We start from the raw sequence: 27168 nt of genomic DNA, 5'->3' as shown, positions 1-27168 counted from the left end.
CATGTGTATGTAACTATAATAAATAGGCAGGATTTTTAGGCCTACTGGAAAGCATAATAGTGAAACCTATATAATATCTGCATTTTATAGAAGAATTTGGGGTTTTGTCTAATGATATTTACTAGCTAGTGTTTTCCTTTTCTTTATATTTAAAGGACCAAAAGAGACAATTTAAACAATAACTATTTTCAGTTGGGAGTAGACTTCTCTTTAGCTTGTGACAGTCAGATTAACATCACAAAAAATTATCTGTGTTTCAAGCTGAATGTTTGATTTAGCCTGAACCATTTCCTCTAATTTAGCTGCTGCTTTTAGTACAGTGTCTAATATCAAGTTGCATATTTTTAAAATCTATTGGTTTTTTATGTGGTCTAAAACCAATTCTTCTTAAGGGCAAGTACCCACTCACACAATATTGCTCCCTTTTATGACAGTAATATTGATGTAAATGTTCATGTATTCAGGTTAGAAATAGGTTTCCTGGAACATTTGCACAACTTGACTTCTTCACTGTTTGTAGAAAACAAACACAAGAGGTACAAACACAAGAGGTACAAACAACCAAATCAAACTCATGTTCTCAATAAAGTTAATTTTTACAGAAACATTTTAAATTGTTCGCCCTTTTTAAGCTGTAACAAGTTATAGACTCCTACTCTTTAACCGGGTGTTCTGTCAGCATCCTGTACTTTTCTGTGGGGCCTCCTCCAATGTCTCTTTCTAGGGTAATCTTCCTCAATACAACGTTCCAGAGATGCTGTCAGATGGGCCAGGTCATGGACTATGTTTTCACAAACTAAGATATGCTCATTTCCTGCAAAGTTACTGTTTTTTAATGAAATATGTTTAAAATAGGTAAATCTGTCAATAACATAGAACCATCCAAAATGGTTTTTATTTTTAATATTTCCATTACCTTGCTTCTTTGCTTATTATAACTTTAATGATAACGTTAATGATAAATTTAATTATTATTGTGGCATGGTGAAAGCACTGTTTTTTTCCATAAGCTGTAAAATAATCTTCTGATCTTTTTCAGTGGTTAAATAAGTAATGACATTCGTCTGAGACTAGTTAAATTAAATTGCAGGAAATTAGAATTTACTCATGTTCACTTCTCCTGCAGGTTTAAGTAAGAATGTTACTATTTATCTCACAACCAAAACCAATAAAGTAGCATGTAGCCAACATGTCAAAAATGCTGCTAGTCTCACATCTGACAGAAACATTTGTTTATGCACAGCAGGAGAGTTATTCCACACAGAAATGCACATACAGAGTTCAGTGTCCATTAACTGTACCCCAAATGAATATTCATGAAAAAAAAGAGTCCATAACATCTACATACCAAATAGGGCCTTCCTTACCAAAGTTTAATTTAACTCTGTTCTAGCTACCCACAAAGAAAGCTACTTAATGTACGTTTATGAAAGAACTAATCTGTGCTTCTCCCTCAGAATCAATACTCCTTTCTGTTATCTCTTTGCAGGCTTCTTCATTTCTACTGCTCTTAGGGGGTGTAGGAGGCCGCCTAGCCCTGCTACTCACTTCTACGCCTTCATCTCTCACCGTCTCTCCCCCAATTTCCTCCTTCTCTGAAGGAGGTTGCGCTGCTGCTCCATTTAGACTTCTTGTAAAAAATGTGGCACCAGTTGACTGAGCTGTACCTCCCCTCTTTGAAAACAGCTCGGAGGACCTGGGCCATTCTGATCGCCACCTCCCTTCCTTTTAAAGACCTTATGGTGCAGGATGCAAATACAAAACAGCTCCCAACATGATGATAGCTTCCTTGTTGGCTGAAGACTTAAGGGAAAGAGTGAGGTGGTTTTCAGACAGCTTTAGTATTTGCCTCTTGCACAATCCGAATCTACAGCAACACTGCAAATGCTGGATCTGTTCTACTTAACTGGCTCCTACTAAGTATTATTTATACTTTCAGGCATCACTACTGGAAAATTATCTAATGTACTTTTTTTGTTTATTTGTTGCTTTTCTTGGGAAAGAGCAGCAGGGGGGGACTAGTCATACACTACTTAGTGGGAGCAGCTGTGAAGGCTGCCAAAGTGAGGCCCTTCAGACAGAATCAGAACTTTTTCAGGCTTTTTGCTGTGTCTTCTCCAGCCAGTACCACTGGCTTATTAAGTCATCTCTGACTTGTCTCTTCCTCAACCATCTTTATACCTCACATTCACATCTGCAATTATCCTTTTTCTCTGCTCTGCCCCTTTTCCTCAATATCCTCATTGTCTTTAACCTACTCTTTCCTCACTGCTGACTCTTAACTCCTTCAGAACCAAAATACAAAAAAAAAAAAAAAAAAAAGAAAAAGGCTGTGGAAACAACAATTTACAAATGCAGATTCCATGCTGTGCAACTTGGACTACTTTCTACACTGTGTTTATGCAGTCCCTAGTGCAATGTGTATCTCTTCTCATCAGTCTTTAGGTATTGGCATAATAATGATGCAAAGCAAAAAAAAGGAAAACGAACCATGATATTGCCAAAGTAAAATTTATAAAACACTGCGGAGTTCTTTTGTATTGGGACACCTCACCTCAGAAGCAGATGCACCTTAGAAAGCAGGTGAACTTTTATTGTCAGCTATTTTATGCATACAATGTTTTGCCAGAAATGCAGAATCTTAAGCACTTTGCCAACTGTATCCAGAGACAATAGCTGTTATTATTAAGAAACATTTCTTGCTTGCTTTACCTGAGCTGGTCGAGGCAGGAGACTTGCTGCGTCGAGATGGGCCTGGGCTCTTGGTGGTGCTCCTACGTGAAGCTGAAGCTATTTTGGTATAGGAAGTGGATTTCACTACCCGACATTCTAAAAGACAAAGAAACTGCACAAATTAGCAATTAAGAAAGCCAGCAAGATTCTGTAACAGAAAGAGCACCGAAAAGCACAAACATTTAGCCCACACTTGTTTTCATTCATCCTGAGGAGTTTTATGAGAAAATATAAAGTCTGTATAGACAGCTCCATTAAAATCCAAGTACAGTATGTACCACTGCACAGCCAAAGAAGTGCTGCAGTAACCCGGACTTTTAGATACCGTGGTTACTGCAGGTACTTAAAGACAGCATAATTTAACAGTGCTGAGGCTACACATAAAATTTATTTGCTTTTGAAGATTTCAGCACAAGTGGTTTTTTTTGCAAATGATCCTGTTGCAGCGTAAGCATTTTTGTCAGCCTAGGCAGTCTCTTGTAGAAGAACCGGAAGGCTGCTTTTATATATCAAAATGTTAAGACTGTACAAGATGACGCAGATGTCTGTCACTCATGAAAGGTCTGAGGAAAGTGAAGCAGGTTTGTTGCTCCTGCTTAATCCTCTGGTGAGCAACAGCCCACATTATATGGCACACGCAATTCATCACAGGTTGAGGGAAATGGCACTACTTGCTCATAAGAGACATCAGTAAAATCAATGAAGAGGCGAAATTACCCTCCCACTTGGGAACACTGCAAGATGTTCAGGTTAGAGTTTATATACACCCACACAGCTCTGTAGGCATTCTTGCGTTACGCCTGCAAAATGGTTCTTGGCCTGAGGATGAAAGAACTTAGTGTGCATAAAGTTGATGTCTTGCAGTCATAATGGATACTAAATTAATCACCAGACATACTATACAGTCAGGAAAAAAAAAGATTTACACCTCTTAGCCAATATACAATTAGAAGTCTGCAGCAATGTTTATACTGTATTCACCCAACAAATCAGTATATTTCACTTGTTTAAAAATACATCAATAACCATTTATTTCTATATCAAACTTGTTCCTCATTTTCTTCCCCATGGTTAAGGTTCCTCCAAATTGGTTAAGAGAAATAAACAAGGAATTTTTTTTGTCTCCCTAGTCAGAAAATACCATGTACAAGCCTGCACATCACAGATCATCAGTGGAGCCTGTAACATAGTTTAGACAGATTAGAGGACAAAGAAAGAAAATTGAGCATAACTAATTAATTTAAATATATCCACCAGAGAATGATGTCATGAGGTGTATTTCTCTTGGCTATCTTAACTGTCTGCATGGTGGCAAGCTGTTGAAGGAAATGGAAGCAACTGATGCATTACTATAGGACTGCCCAGCACAGCTGAGAGTAGAGAATATCAGAGAAAAAGCCCTAGCCTTCCCAGAGAAGCTTTTCTTCCCAAACTCTCCCACCTTCTTAATGCCTAGTAGCAGCTAGTTTCTTTCTGTTGACATTTTGTGTGATTCATTGATGGCTGATCTCATTTTGTACCCAGCAATGAGTGAAAATGGATAAAAAACATTTACTCTGTTGTAAGAGGAGATTATCAACTGAAAACAGGAGGAACCATATGAAAGCTTTCAATTAGACTCCACTAGGTAACTACTGGAGGAATCTTACCCTGACGTATTTGCATAATCTGCTGCTCCAGGAACTGTCTATACGTATCAGATGCAAAGAGGTTCTTTACCTTTCTTGTAAATATTAAAAATGTTCAAACACTTGAACATCTGTTTGTTCTCCTAACGTTTTTGTTCTCATAAAATTAGTAAGTGATTCCAATGTACGTCCCTATCCATAATAATCAGTATGGAAGATAACTGAACATTATAATAGTCACTAAACAAAAAGACTAAAAAAGATCAATTCAATCAAGTAAAAACCATTAGCCTATATTCATTTGTATACTCATTTGCTTAGTGGGAAAACTTACGAATCTGAAGAAAAAAGCCACCTACTTTCTGTAATATCCTTTACTATATAAGAAGCTTTCCTCTACTTCCAACATATAAAGAACATAATACTCACATTCCTTTTTTGTAATTCATGTTATGCGCTAAATCTCAACTCAGCTCATTACAGTTAATAACACTTACTTGAGCTCCCTGAATACCTTTTATGCACACAGAGTTAGAATGAGTTTAGAGATAAGATTCTGCGTTAGAATGTGTGTTTCTCCTCATAGTGTTGGAAAAGACCATGTGGAAAGTGGAATGAAAGGAAAGAAGAAGCACCTAAATGCATAGCCAAGTTATTTTTCTACCCTGCTGATTAAATCCTGTCTAGGAAAATACTCACAATAGCACTTTCACCCCATTCATTCACAAATATCAAGAAAATCAATAATAAAAAGTTATTCATTTTCCCTTTGGATTTGTCACACATGAGCAAGGAAGATGTGGGTCACCTGAACTGCAGCAGCTAAATGCATCCTGTCACCATCTTCCTTCTCCCTGGTCTTGTCTCCTCAGGACAAGCTCCTGGTCACATGTTGGAGAGGGGGCACTACTGTTCCTGGGAAAGCGGGAGGCTGGGAGCTGGTTTCACCCACTGTGGCATTTGGCCACTACTAACTAGTGATGGTCTCCTTAGAGTCCTCGCAGCTAGCTGAACAAAAAATCCCATGGGAGGAGAAATGCTTACAGATGATCCTGTGTTGATACATTCATTTCAGAAATGACCAGTCACCATAGGATCACAGGATTGTAGGATAATTCAGGTTGGACCTCAGGTGATCTCTAGTCCAACCGCCTGCTCAATGCAGGGTCAGCAATGAGGTCAGTCCAGGCTGCTCAGGGCTTTATCCTGTTGGGTCTTGAACATCCCGAAGACGGAGACAGAGCGATCTCCCTGGGCAACCTGTTCCTGCGCCTGACTGCCCTCATGACAAAAAAGTTTTTCCTTATATCCACTACGAATGTTTCTTCTTTCAATTTGTGCCCATCATCTCTCATCTTCCCACCATGCACCACTGTTAAGAGCCTGGCTCCATCTTCTTAATGACGTCCCCATAGACACTGGGGGACTGCTGTCAGGTCCCCCCAAAGCCATCTCTGCTCCAGGCTGAAAAGCCCCAGTCCCTCAGCCTCTTCTCACAGCGCAAGTGCTCCAGACCCTCCACCATCGTGATGGCCCTCCGCTGAAGTCCCTCCAGTTTATCAATGTCCTTCATGAATTGGCGGGCCAAAACTGGGCACAGTGTTCTAGATGTGGTCTAACAAGTGCTGAGTAGATAATTACTTCCCTTGCTCTATTGGCTCTGCTCCTGTCAATACAGACCAGCATGCTGTGAGTGTCCTTTGGTGCCAGGACAACTCTTTTTTCTCTTTAGCTTGAGACATAGAAATCTTCTCTCTTTCCCTCTATTTGTACAAACTCTTTTAAGCTCAGTTTGGAACTGCTTTGGTACAATTTTCTTTTTCCTCTTAGAAAAATCTGCAAGCCCTGAAGTTTTAATACGATTATACTTCAGATGAGCTAATTTTCTCTCTGCTCAAGTACCACTGTGAACCCCAAGATAAATTTTGTCAATTGCTACATTTCCAGTGGCACACATGAACACACATAAACATGAGTTTATTCATAGATCATACGGGCTAGGACATGGCCTGCAGATAAGCATATGGGCAAAATTTCAGTGTTGCACACAGCAGGGTCAGGCAACTCATGCCTTTGAACATGGTGGCCATACTGGGTAAACAGTCTAAACTGATTCCAGTGACAGGCAGAATGCCACCATGTTGCTTGTTGCAGATAGGTTTCAACTCCTATGCACAGTTTATATATGCAATTCTGTTGTCATGTTTGGTTCAGAAAACTAAATTTTACTGCAGGCAAAGATCCCACCCAGTAACCGCACAACCACTGCTTGTCTCCTCTAAGGTATTAGCATAATCTGCCTGTTGCTGTAGGAAAGCTATGTGCACATTCAGAGCAAGCGAGAATGCACCAAAAACACATGGATTTTTAAAAAAACATGTTTTCCACATGGAATCTAAACCAGTAAGGAAATAAACACATATGCTGTCCTCATCAGACAATATTCTGATATATATACAACGGGTGCTTGGTAAGCCATGAAAAAAAATAACGTTTTCCCTGATTTTCTTTTGATGCCAAAACTGTACCAGAAATAGTTCCCAACTCCTAATGGAACAGTTATGCTATCTTTCTCACTCATGTGGGCAGACTCAGGCAAGAAGAAACACAAGATGTTTCTATAGTATGTTCAGTGAGGAAAAAAACATTTCACAAAGATTAAAGAAACAAAATGATGATATCCATGGTAACATGAGGCAAAAGAGGGTCAACTTTTAGGTCTGATCACAGACTTTACTGCTTTCTAACTCAGAATATCAGATAAATAAGAATAGATTTTCAGCCAAAACATCTTGCAATAAGATGTTCTATTGTATAACTACAGACTGAACTACAAAGCAAGAGAATGAATCACAGACTACCAGCAATGAGAGTAACAGTGTAACACTGCAGTCCCTTTACAGCATGGAATATTACCACAGAGGTCTGAAACATTTAATGGACATTAGCAACAATAAGGCTGAGAAAAAAGAGGAAATATCCCAAGGCTAGGGGTTTGCATCATTGAGACACCTTAGGGACAAGATACAGAACAGAGAGTTCCTGAAACTGCAGAGATGCCAATGAGTGGTAGAAACTCGTACAACTAGTAGGAAGCCCAACATATCTACTTGTGAGCTCTTGATTCTTCCTGTCGCCAAATACATAAAATGCAAGCATGAGGTAAGTAAGGGATGTTAACACACGGAACCATAATGCCTCTGATCTTCTGCTCTGTGATGTTCTTATTTCCAAAATGTTTAATTAGCTTATATGTTCATTAGATTTTACAATGACAAGAAAGCAGCAGAGACTGCTAACAAACCTGCAATAAATGCGACAGAAAATGATCAAATTTAACATGTTTCTAGAGATGATTGTGAAAAGTTACCTAAATTACTATGACAGCAAAAAAGCTTACTGGTCAGCTACTCCTAAGATGACTGTATGGACTTCACAAGTTCTTTCTGAGCTGAAATATCACTCTCAGCTGCATTTTGCTTTTTCTGAAGTCTGTGCGGGGAGGACAGCTATTTATTTTTTGGTATCCCTGCCAATCTGTTTCTCTAGGACGAGAACATTTAACTTGGTTTCAGGAACAGCTGCATCCTACAGATAAGCAGGGAGAGAGGATCAAGGATGTCTATGGTTGTTGGTAAGCCACTTTACTGTAAGCCTTAGGCTGGTACTTTTTACCACGGCTTAAAGATGTTAGCCTCACTAGCAATGTCCTCAGGCCAACCAGTAGAACATTACCCCAAACGCAATACTAATTTTAGTTTTAAATGTTAAGAGTAATTTGTTCCATGTTGCTAATTCTTAATGCAGCTAATAAGATTTTACTTTTCAGCTGCACTCATGCCTTCAATTAAAACCAGTAATCTTCTCTTTGCAGAACTAAGTTTCGCTCTCCTCAACAAAAGGGAAATGGTATCATCCTCTCTAGTAGGCACTGGCATATACTGCAGTTCATGCAACTCTACTGATGAACCAGTGGCAGTTATGACTTGCAATTACAACGTGTTCCAAAGGGTAACTATCCTCCAGTTTCCAGAAATAAAAGGGATATACGGTGTTTCACAGAGGTTTAAGGAATTCCAAATCTTCTGCTGTCATGGTTGTGCCTAGTTTAATTTTGTTCTGCATGTCTTCCCATGCCATGTGTTCCGGATGCAGATGGACAGTGATGTATGTGTAGAATACAAAATCCTAAAGTTTTATCCCATGCGCTAAGCTATCTGGCACAGGAAGTGTGTATTTTTTAAGACATCCTATCTTTTGATTTGATTTCTTACCAGCAACCAGCTCTCTGCTCATGATAAAGATTAAGAATACTGTCTATCTAAACTGTATGCCAAATATCTGTAGTAGCAAATACTTAACCCTCCTTCTCCTTTTTTTTCCTGCTGAGAAACATGCTTTGACTGGGATTTTGCCTCCGTATAAAGTATAAGAAAAGCCAAATTCTCTTTCACGTGGAAAAAAACATTCTCCAATTTTTAAGCTGCGCTAAGTATTCACTGACAAGGCAAAAGCTGCATACAATAAAATATGACAAGTTAAAGCCATCTATGCCTAATTCTAACTCAGTAAAATAGAAAATCTTGCAAACTGTTAGGAATCCAAACAGCTACACCCAAGCTAAGAATGTTTCCAGATGTATATACTGCTCCATAAATGCCTTCTAAGTTACAAACAGCAAGGTCTTTGTGAATCTGACTTGAGTATCATGTATTATTACTAATTTCTCATTCTGCTCTAATCCATAGCTTCCAAAGTCCTCATTTGTTTCTAAACTCTATGAAGTCAGTCAGAATTTTTTCTAACAAGCTAAAGAGATTTTTATATGATCAAAGTACTGTTTCCAGTATTTCTTATATTGTCTTCAAACATGTTCCTGTCTATATGATTTAAAACACCAGTGGCAGGATTCAACTCTTCCAGTCATTAGAGAGCTAAAAATGACTAGGTATGAACTATCTACCCGATGGCCCTTCTGGAGCCAATGGAACGTGCTGATTCCTATGACCTATTACAAGAACCTGTAAGTTAGAACAGATGAATCCTACTTCTAAATGCCCAGATATGAATCACAGATTCTGAGTACTACTGTAATCACAAACAAAATATTTCGATGGGCTCTTTTATCAATTCAAAAAGTAACACAAGTATTTGCTGTATTTCATGATCTTACTGTGTAGGAATAGATTTTATCTTCCCTACCTTCCCCAAGTGTTAACCCATCTGACATGAACCTCCATGTTAATTCTTTCTGCTATAGAAAGACTGTGAAGTTAAGTTTTACTTTCCAATGAAGTAGGAATCTGCTATCATGGAAAAATTCCATCCCACAGCAATGGTAATAAGGAGTAAAAAAATATTCTTCATCACTGCAACAGATTCTCTGACACTGCAGAACTGCATTTATGTAAATGAACTTGCATGTCCAAAATACTAATTTCTGTTACTGAAATTGCATTATAAGCAATTATCTTTAAGAACAGCTGAAGACTGAGTTGAGATAGGAGTTTTATTTTTTGGCTAAAACATACCTCTCATCACAGTTATGTGATTTATAACATGTATGTACCAGTATGGGCACAAATTCTGCATCGCTTACAGAGATCTTAATTAACTTTGCTTACTCAATATATTTTACCCAAGCTGTTCCACCCCGATATAAACGTTCAGTACTCTGCCTTCATATTCAGACTCCTCCCTCACATCCTGAAGGCGTACCACACCAGCTACACTGACCAAAATATCAAAAAATTACTTTTAACTGGAAATGGTTTAGATGACATAGACAATTGCAATCAACTGCATGATTTTTATTTATGGACTCACTGTTATTCTTTCTGAAACAAAGAAATATGTGCTCCCTTTGATCATGATTTTTTTTTTCCTTCAGTGACAAAAACTCATTTTTGGGGCATGTGCTGTAATAGCAGACATTGTTTCTTTCTCAAATACCTCTTCTTAAGTCAGGGTAAACAATCATTAAAGCATCTAACTGTATCTACACTATTTGGATGGCATTTTTCCTGGCATTGTTTTATATATGAAACTGGAGGAGAAATAAGGGGGCACTACAAATTCATTAATTCTAACTTTTCTGTTTAGCAAGATCAATGGGTTTCTTGTTCAGCACAAGGAGATAATATTTGCCATACTGTTACAACTGTGACAAAATCACCTTGTTCTTTACTTCGAGAACAGACAGATCTCCTATCCAGTCCATATGGTAAATACTAACAACATCTTCCTAAGTATCAAGTACCCAGCCATTCTGTAGCATTTTTCTGGATTTCAGTGTAACAGAGATGAAAATGTTGCAGTCCAATAAATTCCACTGTTTTTGGTAATACTATTTACTGTATGAAGAGTATCGCTTGTTCTACATTGTCTTCCATTTCAAGTGACTCTTTTGGAAGTTTACAAGCTTAGGTCCCTTCCACAATCAGAAAAGTAAAAAGTCTTCATATGCAGAACACTGGCATCCTATGGAAAGTGAATGGAGGTATTATTGAGAAACACTCAGTCGAGATAGTTAACTTTAAAAAACACATTCTAACCAAGACTCCTAAAGTTACCACTTTTCATTCTACTTGTACTTGTGATGAAGGGGGGTAAATTATATTTAAGCTCAATGTCCTATTTATCTCTGCTTTTGAAGCTTTTTCTTGAGTAAATTTGCATATTTATAATGCACTTATCAGTCTAACAACTTTATCACGCAGTATAAAGTTTTAAAAATCATCCTTCCTTCCAAGAAACAAAACCCACTACATTGGAATAAAGATTATCGTCACAAAGGTTAAGCACAAATCAAATTCCCATGACACTTACACAGCTATTTGGTTAGATTATCAAGGAGTCTTACACAAAGAAAAGAGTCAAAAATAAAAAGTAACTATTAAAAACAGATGAATCTGAGAAGCTGTGAGTTTAATATTTTTTTGTTTGTTTCAGTCATCATTAAAAAGATTAACTACAGTCACGCTGATAACTCTAGCAACATGGGAGTAAAACGGATTAAGAATGGAAGAGGTCAGAGAAACTTTAGATAACATTTTCAAATTAACTAAACCTGGAGAATGTTAAGGCAAATACTCAAGACAATCTTTGACCTACTAGACACTGTTTTTCTAAAACTCTGAAGGACAGATAAGGTTCCAAGAGACTAGGAAAAAGCAAAGCAAGTGCCTGTCTTTAAAAATGGGATAAAGGTGAACACTGGGAGTAGCAAAACAGTCAGCCTAACTTGAATCTCCAGAAAATACAAAATAATAAGAGAAACAAATCATTTGAAGCTTACAAGATAATAAAATGATAAGTAGCCTAAATAGTTTTGTCAAGAACAAATTGCATCAAACTAGCCTTTCTATGACAGGATAACAGGGGGAAGTACTTAGCTATGATAAAAGTATATTCTAGTTGGGATTTTGAAACCAAGCCCCAACTAAGGAAAATATCATCTACAGGAATCTCTTCTAAGATGGGTATTAGAAAACCAAGACAGAGTGTTTATCAGTGGTTTACTGTCAAACTAGGAGTGAATGAGTTGAGTGGAGCTCAATAGGGTCTTGTTTCTGAGCCTGGTATTATTCAATATTTTCATTAATAAGCTCAGTATGCATTTTAAATCTGGAGATGATACCATCACAGGTAAAGCTGTAAACACTTTAGAAGAACATAAATGGTATTTAGAACAATACTGAAAATCTGGAAGTGATCCAAAAAAACAGATACAACTCAATAAGTCCAAAATACTACATTCAGGAAAGAATAAGCAACAGAAACAAGGTAGAAGCCCAATTCACTAGATCAATCAGTTCCATAAATGACAAACAATAGTTCTTCGAAGAGAGACACAAAGATTGCAGTAGGTCACAAACTGAATGACACACACTACCGCAGGAAGAGCAACCATCATCCTGCAGGGATGAACAGGAGCACTGTATGGAGGACATTTAATAGAATTCTTCTGTTCTGCTCAGGACTCCTAAAGTGTTAGCCAAAACAACAAATCCACTTTTCTTACCTTAAGATAAGAAAATGTCTTATTTATGGACAAAGTTTTCATCTTGAGAGGGCTTGAGAGAACAAGAAGAAAGATCAGAAATCTGGGAAACATAACCAATGAAGGGTAATTAAGAAAACTGGGATCTGCGGTCCAGAAAAGAGGTGTCTTGAATATTTAATAGACTGCCAAAAAGAAGGAAAAAAGAGATTTCCTACTTGTTAGTTCTATCACAAATAGGATGAGGAAGAATGATCTTAATTTTACAAAAGATAGACTAAGTCAGACAAAAGGAAAAGTGTTTTTAACTGCAAGAATAGGTAAATACTAGAACAGATCACCTAGAGAACTCATGGATAACTCATGGATAATTTCCATAACTAAAACTTCATGCGATAAGGTTAGCCAGAAATCTATAAAGTCAATTTAGGGATAGCAGGTCTTCCCTTGGGACCTCTCAGATCCCTTCTATGGTTCTAGTGATTAAGTTGTCTTAGTGCGACTCATACAAGCTCCTCAAAAGTTTTTTCAGTATCAGCACTTCTGTCCAGATTCCACTGAAAGATATGTAAAAGGAAGAGAGGCACTCTAATGTAAAACTGACTGTAAGTCCAAGAACATTTTAGCGAGGCTAAAGTGATTGTTTAATGGGAGAATTAAAATAATTATTATTTCCTGAGTGGGGTGATCATTGAGATATAAATCTTTTATTTGTCTCCAAAATTCAGACTGATTAGCTTCAAGAATTTCTCTCAGCAGGGCATTAGCATAAATGAAATCTGAAAAAAAACAGACTTTTTCCTTCACAGACAGCACAGAATCCTGTTGGCTAATACTCTCTCATATCACTAAGATGTGTGCATTTTTTCCAAAATAATTATATGGTGACACTTAGTTTTGAAAAAAGCAGTTTCTTACAGAGTTTCTCATCATCACGGATTACAGTTTCTTATCTTCATGGATTATATTCTTTTTTAGACTACTTGGACAGATCTAAGCTGACTTTGTGACAGGCCATTGAAAGCTGTAGTTGCTCAAGGAGGGATTGCTTTATCTACACCTTTCACAGATCAATCTGTTCTTCCTCTACACATACATAGCTAGAGATGCTGCTTTTTTCTTAAACCTATATACAGACACGTCCAAATGAAAAAGCCCATCATCTTCTGAAGTGGTCTGTACTGAAAACATCTGAAAATGGGATCACTTCTGAATAGGCAGCTGATGCTTACATGATAATCAACACACAGGGGTAGGCATAGAGGGACAGGAAGAATGCTACCTGTGTATCAATATACTGATGTTTATAAACATTCACTTAGGTTATAGTTGGGAGGTAATGCTTTACACAGTAACTTTTTTTACAGGCATTATTTATGATAATATCTAACATTGTTTGGGTGGATCACTGCTTTTAGAGTCTCTTTTTTTGTAAAATGATATCATTAGTGAATTGCACACACCTAATTAATATTAGACAATTCCAGTTTGACTTGACCTGCTTCCATTAAATGAAAGTTATTACTATGACTGACAAAGTATAGTAAGCTTGGCAATGTAGTAACAACAATTCATAGAGATAGCTCATTTTTTGAATTATATGACCCTTGTGATTTTTTGTTGCGCAAGGTGATGTCCAAGAAACATCTCTAGCCCTGTATCTCTTCCATTAACTTTAAAGAAATTTAAACATGGAGCTACATCCATTACTAGATTTTTTTAATAAAAATGAAATTTTACTAAGTAATTGAAGAGGGCTGTCATATTGGTTGACAAAACATTGGGCTGCTTTAGACTTAAAGTCACATAGAAACTATGAAAGATGGAAAAATAATTAATTAAAATTCTGCCATTTTATTCTTTGTGAATCATCCACAGTTTTCTCAGATAGGTTCTTTATTTAAAGTTTTATTTCTGTAAAACATGTATTTAGAAGTCTGGGATTTTTCAGTACTTAAAAGCAGGAGTATTCCCAGTCTTGGAATGGACACAACAGTCAGAAGCTGTTTCTGAAGAGATAAGGAACAGCTAGCAGTAAAGACCTGAGGCAAAGCCAATGTTTAATAACTTATTTTCTATAAATATTCTCAAACAGGCACTTAATTTTCTGCCAAAAATTATTCCAATATACTTTTTTATCACAGTATCTTCAAAAAACAAATACCAAGACTTCCAAACACAGTGGAAACCAAAATAGGACGAATTAACAATCAGGTCTATTCACAGGAAATATTCCTAAAAAAAAATGACTTCTTTCTTACAAACTAACTCAAGCCCATATAAATAGCTCAGTTACAAACCATTTAATTGGACAACAATGCCAAGTGATAAAATTGAGTCTCTAAAATTCCAGGTTTCTATTCTACCAACATCTTGAACCCCCAAAGCTCTTCAAGAACATCACAGATCTGATTCTTAACCAAAATGTAGAAAAATAAAGGGCAAAATATCCTTGTGGTAACTTTCCAATTTCCTTCTAACCTCCCTGTGGTTTTGTCAGTGTCAGTCCCAGCTTCCCATATGTCTGTTCCTCCCACAGAAAAGCCTCTGCACTTTCTCTGACACCATCTCCTATGAATAGAAAACTCTCCCTGAGCTGACCTGCAAAAGGCAGCTTCCTCCTCTGTATGATCACCTGATGATTTTATAGTTTAAATATTGCGATGGGGATGATGTAACACAATGCAAAACAAACAGATGGGCAAGAGATGTAAAGCGTGGCCAGGCCTAAACTGGAAAACATCACTGCCAGAAACGTTGTTGGGCTCCCAGCTGCTGATGTTGCTCCTGGGGTGTGTGCATGCCGAAGCTTTGCTGGCAGCTGTGTTGCTGGCTGAGGTTTGCAGCATGTGGTTCTATTTAGGTGCCACAAGCTGGGCTTTGTCTGCTAACTCCAAATTTACATGTGCCTGCATGCAAACCTGTGGAGATAAAAGGTAATCCTGGATGCCAAAACTTTGTTGTGTAGATCACGCATGTTTTCTTATACTGAAAGAATGCTATGAACAAATGGGAGTTTTTTAATGAGGCATATCTACCTTGTGACTGCAGTTCAGAGATCTGGAGATACAATTTCCTTAGATTTAACTCCAGCACGGGTAGCATAGCATCATAGCCACATAAAAATGGAGCTTAGAAAGGTAAATTAGCATATATTAGGTTCTTGTTGCTGAAACAGAGTGCTTGATGTTTGAGAGGATTTATTCAAATCTCACATGGGCGTCTCTAATATTAAACAACAGGAATTCTGTGATGGTACTGGAGACAATCAATCCAATCTCTTCCTTAATATCTTTCTTTAATATCTATCATGCTATCATTACGTGACAGAAGGTGCAGCTCATCAATAACATAAAAGCAGGCTGCCAGAGACATTCCCCTAAGAAAAATATCTCTAAGGAAGAGTCACTCTAACAGGAAAGCAATATTACAAAAAAGATGCAAATATTATATAGATAAGCTGGCACAAGCACAAAGACAGAACATGGTGAACTGAACTGTCAGGTACTTTGATTGTCCAATCTCTACCCACCACCATATAGATTGCAACCACAGAACAGTGTTTCTGCAGCAGTCGCGGTCTAAAGATCCTGGCAAGGAATATTTGGCGGATTGAGCTGCTCCTCTTAAGTGACCAGCTGGCACACCTGAGGAGTAGTAGTAGTACTATTCTAGTTCCCTGAACTGTTTCAAACAAGCATCATGTCTTAAAGTAACCAGTCTGATGCATAAATTACCTTCTTGCTCAAACAGCTTCTTCCCCTAATATTTACATTTGATAAACCCAAATGATAACTTCTCCATGATTTATAAGCCGGATATTTTACGGCCCTGCAAGACTAAAGGAACCTCACTGGTCAGAAGAATACAGGGCAAACATCTGTCCCTGCAGTCTCAACTCAAGTACAACAAACCTGAGATATCTATAGACATGTAAGTAATATTTTGGGTGGGTTCAAAGTGATTATGAGAACAGTGGGATCCTCAAAAGTGCATGAACACTAAATTTATACCCTATTTCCAGCAGAATGGGATTTGGAAGAACGGAAATATCTGGATTAACATCTGGTCTGCTTTGAAACAGACGAGTGCAAACAAAGATTTTCATTTTGTTCATTATTTCTTTCATTTATACTTCTATGGGCTAACTATGACTCCAAAAACAGAGATTTGGCTTATTTAAACAGAGGTACTCTGGGGCTATTCACAAAAACCTAACTATTTTAACAGGCTTGCAGATTACATACCAATACCAAACAAGGTAATTTAGTTGAATTACATAGATGTTATTTGCAAAAGTGGTCCACTTGCAGTTATTATTCAGGTGTCAGGTGACATGAAAGGAAAGGATTGATGAGGCAGGAGAGTATAATGATCTCTATATATTTTATAGAGGCAAAGGGGTGTTTTTTGGCTATTGATGCAAGGACAATGGAAAAATTTACACAAATGCTCCCCAAACTAATCACAGTTCTAGGCAGAAGACATCATCAGCCACAGTTCCTACTCACAGGCACCTCATCAATGATTTAATATGATGGGGGGGGGTTGCAGCTTCATTATCTTCTGATATTTTATTTATTCATATTTAATTATTGCATATCATAACAACTCAAAACTTGAGACTAGGGAAGGAATGAAGCTGTTATACAGACTATACTAACACATCTGCTTCACAGACCTGCAGGGATTCACTGAGCCACAATATATAATAAAAGTGAAAAAAACACATTCTACAAATGAATTACAAATTCTCCACATTAAAACTGAGTGAAATAAACAATGTTGTCTTAAAAATTCATGTTGTGGACATGAAGAATTCTATTTATCTTCATTACATGCTGAAAATGTTTGGGCCAAAATCCCTAGTATAGGTGAACCATGAGGAGGAAAAAAAATGATGGCAGGGAAAGAAAAGTAACATGACAAATTAGCAGAACCAAACCTCTCCCCCAGTGGGAGGGAGAGATGAAGGCCAAAGGGTAGATTAATCTTGCTATATCATATGGTCTTGATCCTAAAAATTTCTCTGCATGTTTAGTAGAAATCACACACACAATAGGGAGACTTAGAAATGATCAGGAGCCAGAACAGATTAAGATGAAATGGGGCCAGATCCAAAAAACCGTCAACCTCCCACCCTTTCCTGCAGACTCCCATGTGGGCCAGCGATTGTTTCATGGCTCCAAAGTGCTCATCTGCATTCAGCTTGTTGATGAGCGCTCTCACTCCCTGTGTCTCTTCTTTGACTTCTTTTTTCACAGAAGTACAAGCTACAGCTGTGGACACAGGTCTCTGGAACCCCACTCACTTCGCGGCCCCAAATTAACATGCAAAACCTGCCTGATTCAACCATAAAAAAGGGAATTTACATCCAATCCCCCAAAATTTGTATTTTTAAAAAGCAAATGAAACAAAAAAAAAAATTTAGGCCTGTTTCAGAACAGTAAGCTTAAAAAGAGGCTGAGGCAGATGATCAGGTTACGGCAGCTTACGGAGTTACTGAGTGTCAGCTGCGTCACAGCAATTATCTGCATACATCCATGGTAAAAGTGAGTTAATGCAACTAGGCTCAGCTGAGCCTACAATAGAAGAAGATTAAATTATGTGCACATGGGCAAGTGCTACAGCTCAGCTGATGTGTGATTGCTTTTCAAGCTACTGAAATTGCTTGTGTATGTGAAGTTAAAGTCTACCGTAGCCAAGCAAAAAATTTAGAATAAAAGAATTGCAATTTAAAGCATTTTAAATTGACCTATTTATTTAATGAGACACATGACCACAAGAAATGCTGAAGGTCCCCAGAAAAGTCAAAATGGTGTACTAACTACTGAGCTGAAAACGTATTTGTATGAGAAACTGTTTCTTGACTAATTTGCTTTCAGAACAGCTAGCGCAATAGAGCATACGTCCATTCGCATAACTCTAAGCGCAGTGTTCTCACTCTCTTTTAAGATAAAAGATAACTTGTTCCATGATTTATGATCTCATTGACTTCCTGTATTGAATTAGGCAGCTGAAACAATCTTCATCATCCTGTGAATTATTATTAATATAGTAGCACACACACATAGACCAATTGATACATTTTATTTGAATTAATTGTGGGTGAATATAACACAATAATTTTACAAGCAAGCTTTATACATCTACTAATGACAAACTATTAAAAACATCTGCTCAGAAATTCTCTATTACAAAATGCACAAAGTGTGCCAAATACAAACACTAACCTAATCCCCAATTTTACACTGGCACAATTATTTTATTATGTAACTTGAGAGAAACCTTGCATAAATCAGATACTGTGCTTCCCTTACTTCATTATGAAGAGCAATTCAATAGATGCTTTTATAGCTATTGCTACATGTCTTCTTCAGGTGCTATTTTTTATCCTTGTTATTTTTTGCCAATTACCTAATCACATGATCTAAATTTGTTTGCCTTTCCAATATTACCTTATAAATATCTACCGATCGAGTTATTACTCATTGAACTGGACAGAACTGTTTTTTTCCCCTTTCTTTTATTTGCAACCATGACTCCTTGCTGGTTTCCCTCTAATATTTAGATGTGTTAGAATGAAATACTTTGGACTGTACTTTATGCAGTGCATATGTTTATGAAACACAGAGTGTGTATATTCCTGTTTCAAAAGACAGAACAACAGAACAGCCATTTATTAAAGTTTTACTGTTTCTGATTCTCACTTCCTCTTCCCCCTCTGCCCCCTCATAGAATCCAAATGGAACATCTGGGTGCACTGGATTAAATAATGGATCCTTTGTGTGAAGAAAATTTACAGGAAACATTAAACTTCTCTCAAAACAGAAGAGGCGAGTGCACGGGAGGCAGGATGGAAGAAAGTCAGAGTCAAACTGAGAACTGTGACTCTTGGAAGAGCAGTTTAAACCTATCGCATGGAACTGTGAAGCTCTACCACTGAAATCAAAAGTCTAAATAAAGTATGTTAGTGGATAACCATCATGACAGCGTGGGGGTCCACTGCACCTCCGGTACCAGTGGGAAAAGGCAGAAATACAAACCCACCTAAGCAGTGAGGTAGGAACTAAGAATTTCCCTTTCCACGGGAGAATTTCTGCTAGCCTTCTGTGGATGGACCAAAGCTCAAAGAGATTATAAAGAATTTGGTCTGATGTGTTATCTTTGTCTGTTTCTGCACAGCTTTCCACACGTTAATGTTTTTCAAGAGGGTGCATGCTAAATTTTTTGCTCACCTCTGAGAGAATAAAGGGTCTAATAAAATGTGGAGAAGATATACAAGAGATGTACATTGTTTTTCCAATTCAGCTCAGTGAGCTAGATTTTTAGGTCAATAGAACTATAAATTCCCCTTTGGTATAATACACCATGTTGCTTTTTATTATGGCAAGTGAACAATCTAATTTTAATTTGAAAGTTAGTTTAAATAATACAGAAACTTCTGCAGAATTCATCTTAGAAGTTAGGGGTTTTTTCAATCTGCATAGATCTATTCCCCAAAGTTAATTGCAGATCTTCTATATCTGGACACAGTTGTATCCAACAAAAGATTTCTACGGACATAGATATCTGAATATTTTATGGCTCCCCTAGCAACCTGAAATGGAAAATGAATCTCTACAAAAGCAACAGAATTCTAGTACAGCAGTACGCTGCTGATACCCAGAAGATTAATTTTATATCTCAAACATAAGCTATTTTTTCTTTATATACGTAGGGGGTGGGAAAATATGTGGTGATTTTACTGTATTGGTACTATAGATGTGGAGAACACCTACATAAAGTAGAAGCCTTATGCTTCACTTAACTCCATTGGCTTTATTCTACAGTCTACTAAGCAACACAGGAGACAAAGGACAGTCATCTGTTTTTCCCTTGTCTCAGCTTACATGTAAAGAACACTAATCAATTCATTTAAGATGTTATCCTATACAGGACCTAGATTCATATTATGAGACTCACCTCAAAAACTATCAGCAAGAATAGCTGTGTACACACAGTAACGAGAAACCTTAGTGAAGCCTGACCTTCCCTAAGCTAGGCAATTTTTCTCTAAGTTTACTGGTCAAAATCTTAATAATTTTGCAGCTTTGTTAAAGAAACACGTGAAAAAAAAGGAGCTGTGTGTTCCATCTTCAAACTCCAGAAAGCAAATAAAAGAGGCTGCAGCGAAAGATCCTTTTAGCATATTCATCGGTAAAGACAGTTTATTCTCAAAGCATGGTAGAAAAACAAGCCAAGAAGCAATCCAGTCCTACCAATTTTTTCCCCATCAATTTTACAAAACTGTTCCTATTTCTTCCACACGTTTCTTTGGAATTTCCCTAACTTTCTGCCTGTACATCATTTTGACTACCTGAAATAAATTGGCTGAATTCATTTGTACATAGTTAACCTTTCTTTAATATAAAATCTTTCATCTTCATTTTTATGATTTATGTAATTAAATGACCCTGATACATTTTTATCTTTACATATATGGTTTAGAGGGTTAAATGTCTTAAAACAGAAAGCAACAGAACACAGACTTTTTGCAAAGTTTATTTCACTCTCCAAATATTTTTAGTGCATTTTTTTTAAAACAGCAGATGTTTAGTGAAGCACACTTCAGTGCTCATTCTCAGCTTTATAACTTGATTTTAGTTGAGTTATCACCAAGGGACTATGACAGTATATACTGGCTAATGATCTTCCTCTTGGATTGTCTTTGGCTGTATGGGAAGCTTCTAACAAGAGTTCCTATTTTTCCCGTATTTCCTTAGATGAATCATTATGAATATTTCTGCAACGATATTGTAGGTTTTTTTTCAATTATGGGGTTCTGATTATTTCTTTTTTTACTCTGAGCAGGATATAAAAAATGAAATTTGGAAATATGTCTTATATAAGTGAATGTCTAAATGTCTGCCCTCTCCAAATATTCCAGATTTGTAATCAAGTTTCTGTTTGAGTTTGACAGCAGTACCACCAGCATAGGTAGGAATTTCTGCGGGTCACTCCATAAATGTAAGACCACCAAAGTTCAAACACATAAGATGACAAACACGCAATTCAGTTTAAGAATCACGACAGGAAAAAAAATTGAAAGACCTGAGTGCTACAGGATTTCTCCCATTAATGTAAATACAGCTTTCGATAATTCCAGTTTCACAATTACTTCCAACAAATTAGTTTCCACCGGTAAGAAGAAAGTGGCATCAAATTTCCACGGAATAATTTTGGTCTAAAGGTCAGCAATTTCTTAAGATGAAGCACGTCTAGGAAACAGCATTCTCTGGGAACTTCCAGGGCACAGCATCTTGGACTCAGGAACAATATTCATGTGTACCCTTAACTCCAGGGCTCAGCTAGAAACAAAAATACCGTCTACCAGCATCTTGTCACAGCTTGAGGCTTATTCTATCACCTCTCTCCCCTGTTGTCTAGGAGTAGGAGGGGGTTTTGTTTGTTTTTGTTTTTAATGATACACTGAAATAGTGATGGAGTAGGAAGAGAAATGGGGAAAAAAATGCATGAGTTATCTGTAAAGAAGTTACGGCAGAGTTTGTGACCAACAGGGAAGAATCTCAAAGCGATCAAAGAGCAAAAGGGGGCAGGAAAGACTTTGTGATCCAGCAAGGAAGGGACAGTTAGGAACCTTTGAGAAATCAGATTTTGACAGGCTGGAAAAAACACATGCAACACTGGGCCTGCAGCTGGAGAACAGAGGAAGCAATCACAAACAAGAGCATTCGAGAGCACGTGGGGGAAGGACAACAACGGCAACTGGAAGAAAGGTGGTTTTCAGGCAAAGGAGGAGGCCACAGTGTATGAGAGAGACGGGTCCTTTATATGTCTGAATACCAGTTAAGAAAACTGTGAGCAGAAAGTTCTCGAGTGCTATTAGTGCTATTTTGAATCTGCTGGGTTGCCACAGGAATCCTCTAAAGTCCTATTGTGTTAGAAAACAGTCTCTCTTCATCAAGGAGTTCATTTTTACTGTTTCAAATGCCTACCATGTTACACTATATATGCTGGCACTATGAGGAGAAGGGGTACTAAAGAAAATTTAAGCAGGGGGCCAGATGTAACTTATTTTTTCAGTTCAAACATGTCTATTGGCTTAAAAACAAATGTCAAGATTGCTTTCTATTTCATGCCTCAGATTTAATAACATGCTTGGAGCTGTTCTAACTTCTTTTCTTATTTCTACATCTTCTAAAGGCTTCTGACATCAGTGTAACTTGCTTTTAAAATGACCTTTTCTTGAACAGCTAAAACATCAAGCTACCTAAAACATATTTTCTTTCTCTCCGTAAATTAAAGTCATAGAAGATAAAATGTTTTATTACAACAAGTGTTTATTTATTTATTTTTACCAAAGCCAGCTCATGCTCGTATGTCTTGATAACACATTGAAAATGCTTGAAAACCTTCACAGAATTGACTGGCCTAAGAGATGTCCACTGACTTCTATTGCAATTTTTTTGTTTGTTTTTGTGGTCACAATTTATATTTTCAGACATCTCTGAATATCTGACTTTTGTGAGGACTTAGACTCTTAGGCTAACAACTGCAGGATAAATCCTAGACAGCACAGTTACCTTGCTCTCTGGGTACTCTGCTTAATAGATATCTCAATGTAAAACATTCAGTGTTTTATTTGCTGCTGTAGTTAGTAAGACTATTTAAGGTATATTTTTAAAAGAGAACAGTACTTTCAAAGTTTTGTATTTTATTGAAGTGCATGTCAAGAAATGCACTAATACTAAATTATTCCATTCTGTGACTCATATTTACAATGTTGCCACATTCAAAAGGTAAGAGGTTTTGTGCCACGATCTTTCATTTTTCTGCAACTCACGTGTATAATATTGCCTGGAACACATCACCAGCCCTCCTTCCTACTGCAAAACATATTATTGATATTACACTAAATGGAACATTACAGCTCACTTCAACTCAACATGCAATTCAACGATATCGTTGAAGCTGCTTGATACCTCCCATTATAAAATGTTGTTTACTCGTTGCTTATAAAACTTTATGAAAATTTTACCTCTGTAGACTGAAATCTTCCAAACTGTCTGTCTGTCCTCAGGCTGATTTAGTCAATTTATACATCTTCAGCTGATCACCAAAAATTAGTGAATGTTACGGAAGAGTTACATTACTAGCTAAAAGAAATCAGAGGAAGCAAGGCTGGCACAGACCTGAAAACATCTGATTTCTTAAAATTTCTCACTGATGAAGTTCAGTGTTTCTACACTTCAACTATTGACTTGATGCCAGCTATGAGATTTACACAGCTTCAGAAAAGAGCAAAAGTCTGGTCAGAATACAAACCTCTAACAGTGTTTTCATGTGATTAAAATACTTCTTCAGGACCTCACAGGGGTGTTCTCAGAAGATCCTGCCTGCATTGTGGAGGACCCAGCTCCTCTGCAGCTTCTGCCCACTGACCTCATGGTCACATGTGTTCTAGTGCGCAGTCGCCACTGAGCACCTCCTAGGTAGAGCTGTCATGGGAGAAGGGGGAACTTCTCTCCAGTTCCCCTTCCTGACATCCATCGGCTACAGCTACTCCAGGCAAGGAAAGGAGAGCTGGGAGACTCTCAGTGCAGCCCTTCAAAGGATAGCAGGAGAAGGAGAAAAGAGGCATGCTGAAGTCTTGAGGGAGCCAGAAAATGGGGAAGGAAAATGGAGTTCTACAGGCAATCTTAACTTCTGAATTTCCTAACATTTGGGAGCTTTACTGGCTTAATATTTGCACAATATTATTTTAACATATTTGGATTTGGAGATTTTTTTCTTTTTGGATTTTTTTATTTAAAGCATTCATTTGGATTTTTACAAGTGCTTTACATAAAATAGCTGTTCAGAAATAATGAAAGTTTACCAGATAACAAACAGTAAAGAAAGAAATTACTTCTGATCTAAAAAAAAAGCCTGAAAATGGCAAGTGAAAACAGATAGATCATTAAAGGAATAAAATCCCTAAGCAACAGAATCTGTATACTGGCTATTATATTTTTGTTGCCATTTATGCATGCACATACACATGCGTCTATCCAGAAGGTATTTTCAGCTCTCTCCTTATAAATTATCTGCTCTTATTACATTCCAATTTTAGCTATTTCCACACATTATTTCTATTTCTACCCTTCCCTATCACAAACCACACACTACCAGTCAGCTGGTTACAATATGAGGATAGGAGAAAACAAGTGCACTAATTGATTCATTTGGAGATATTTCAAAAGTACAAAAAGACAGAGTACAAAAGACAGAAAAATATCAGCATGAAATTTCTTGAGCTTCAAGCTCTTATGGCTTCTCACTGGCTTCTCTCAGCAATATGAATCATTCCCTGTCCTGTAAAAAGGTAAGCCAGCAAAGATGGGACACAGTTTGCTGCTGAGTGAAGAGTTATATTCTAAGTAGGGGCAGCTTGAAATTTCTACAGGATAGTGCATAAAGCACATTAGCAATTGTTGAATCACATTTGATAATCTCTTGTCATCTTACAACAGAAGTGTCTGACAAAATAACATGGCTAAAATATGCAACTGCTAGCAAAATAAATGATTGTTTTCAGATGTATGTGATGACACCTATTCAAACAAAATATCACTAACATCTGAGTTAACGAGCCCTGGACAAATATGTTTTTGTTTTGCCACTGTTTATCTGGCAAGTTATGGTTTCTAACTAGTCTACGTACTATTTCACATCCCCAAGTACCAGATGTTTAAGTCCGAGATCTTAATTAGTGCTGTATGGCTTTGAAATACCCAGGAGATAGATATTACTGTTTTGTTTTGTTTCTTCTTTCCTTCTTTGTCACTGGGCTTGCAGGCAACTCCAGAGAAAATGAGGCCAACCAGCTAAGCTAGCAATGGTGGCACTCACATATTCTGCCTAGCTAGACGTTTACATCGTAGACAGTATGTGGCATCTAAACACTTCCAGAGTGGAAGGCCTGACAGCAATGCTACTTTTACTGATAAATGCACAAGTGCATGCTGCAGTGAGAGGAATGAACTCAAACTTTTAAAAACTGTGTTTTGGGATGATTCTTTTTTTCCTCACTTCTTTTCTCAAAGCATGAAGGCTTGCTGCGTCAGATCTCATCATGGAGGCCTGAGAATAATGTTGAACACACATCTAAGTGCTTACTAGTTTACTGCAGTTGCTTCCAGATATATGAGGTGCTAAGCATTCACACAAAAACATGGGATCTTTGTGCCGAGGAATGTGTGAGTAAGGGAAAGAAGCATTACAATGGCCAGAAAGAATCATGCAGAACTGTGTTCAGATGTCCCATATATGTTATATAGATCATCATTTCCCCAAACTTGGACTGAAGGACTAACACATGGGATAAATGTGATGGACTTTTTTTGGAAATGTTTATGGAAATGTTTATGGAAAATTGAGCAGACCACTCAGTCATTTCCCTTTGCTTCCTGTCAGCTTTCTGCAATTACAGATATGAAAAAGCCTGTATGTAACTGGATTGCTGACGTTTGCCTAAATTTGTAAGGAGCCCCAAAATAGGAACTGCCCTGATCATGTCAGGTGGGGGTGAACAATGGTATTTTAAAATGTCCCTGTCATTAAAAGGACATGGTGAAGTTGGTGGAACATCAAGAAATACTCCCTACAAGGGAGATAAAAACACAGAAGCAGCTTTCAATAGTTTGAAAAATGTTCACATAGGTTATTTAAAAATAAGGAAAAAAAATGCAACTTCTCCTAATCTACACATCAACTAGTTCCAGGTGCCTGTCCCTCTATCTACATGACAAGGTTCACCAGAAGAAAGACAAGTAACATCACTGAAGAAGGATTTGAAAGAGAAGTTAGAAGACTTATGGATAATTTCAAGAAGGACATTTCATATGTGTGTGGGAGGAGAGGACAGGAGAGCTCTGGAAAACATGGGGGAAACAGGGCACCAAAGCAAGGAATACTTACGAAACACTTGTGAAAAAGCAGCTGACGTTAAGAGCTGTTCAGTAAGACAGGCAGGAGCTCCTGAGACATTTAAAGTCAAAGTCTGTACTAAAATTATTCAGAAAGTATCAATTCTATGATTTTAAAGTAAGCATATATTGAAATTCTCCCTGTGATCTGTAGAGGAGAGAAACTCTTTATTTGGAAATCTGCCATACATAACATGCTAACATAGTCATATTAATACGGGACATTCTTTATCAAATTGTATCCACAAATGACTTATTTTCTAAACTTGCCACATAAGCAGAATGCATCACAAGCTTGGACTCTTAAGAAAGCAGAAATGTGCACATGTATATAGCTATTGCAATGTAGTATACATCACAGAAAGCTGGTCCTTCACCATCCAACAAGGCCTCCATTTTGAGAGCTTAGAGACCCTTTATAGGTTCCAGTGACAAAAAAAAAAACCCACAAGGTAATATTTGAGGACATCAACAAGAACTATGCAAGTTGCTTACAGTACATAGTACCTATAATTTGAAATAGGAGTTATGAAAATGCAAGCACTTTTGGAAATCTTCCAGATGAAAGATTTGCTGGAAGAAAAGACTGCTGGACTACACTACACAGACAAAAAAATACCAAAGAGCAAAATTCCCCCCAAACTACCAAAACCCCAGTAGCCTTATGGAGAAAATGCACCTGCTTTAAAGTGGAATCCTCACTTACACCCAACTGCAGCAATACCATTTGAGCAAATATCCACCCATGGAGCTTCCAACTCAGAATCTTTCAGTTGCCAACAAGCTGGTAAAGAACAACCCCTGAAACAGCTTCTACTTATTGCTAATATACATG

The 27168-nt window shown here is 37.4% G+C and overlaps 1 protein-coding gene across 4 annotated transcripts in view; it reads right to left on the bottom strand.

Moving 5' to 3' along the window:
- Positions 1-27168, bottom strand: part of DCLK1 (doublecortin like kinase 1) — a 244698-nt gene that overhangs the window by 75344 nt on the left and 142186 nt on the right. For all 4 annotated transcript variants that reach the window (XM_026098293.2, XM_026098292.2, XM_064504926.1 and 1 more), the window contains one exon: positions 2713-2829. In XM_026098293.2, the coding sequence (XP_025954078.1) occupies positions 2713-2829 (117 nt within the window). The remainder of the gene's footprint in view (positions 1-2712; positions 2830-27168) is intronic.

This window comes from Dromaius novaehollandiae, chromosome 1 (genome assembly GCF_036370855.1).
Source record: "Dromaius novaehollandiae isolate bDroNov1 chromosome 1, bDroNov1.hap1, whole genome shotgun sequence".
NCBI lineage: Eukaryota > Metazoa > Chordata > Aves > Casuariiformes > Dromaiidae > Dromaius > Dromaius novaehollandiae.
The sequence above is the reverse complement of the archived record's forward strand: the minus strand, read 5'-3'. Positions and strand labels throughout refer to the sequence as shown.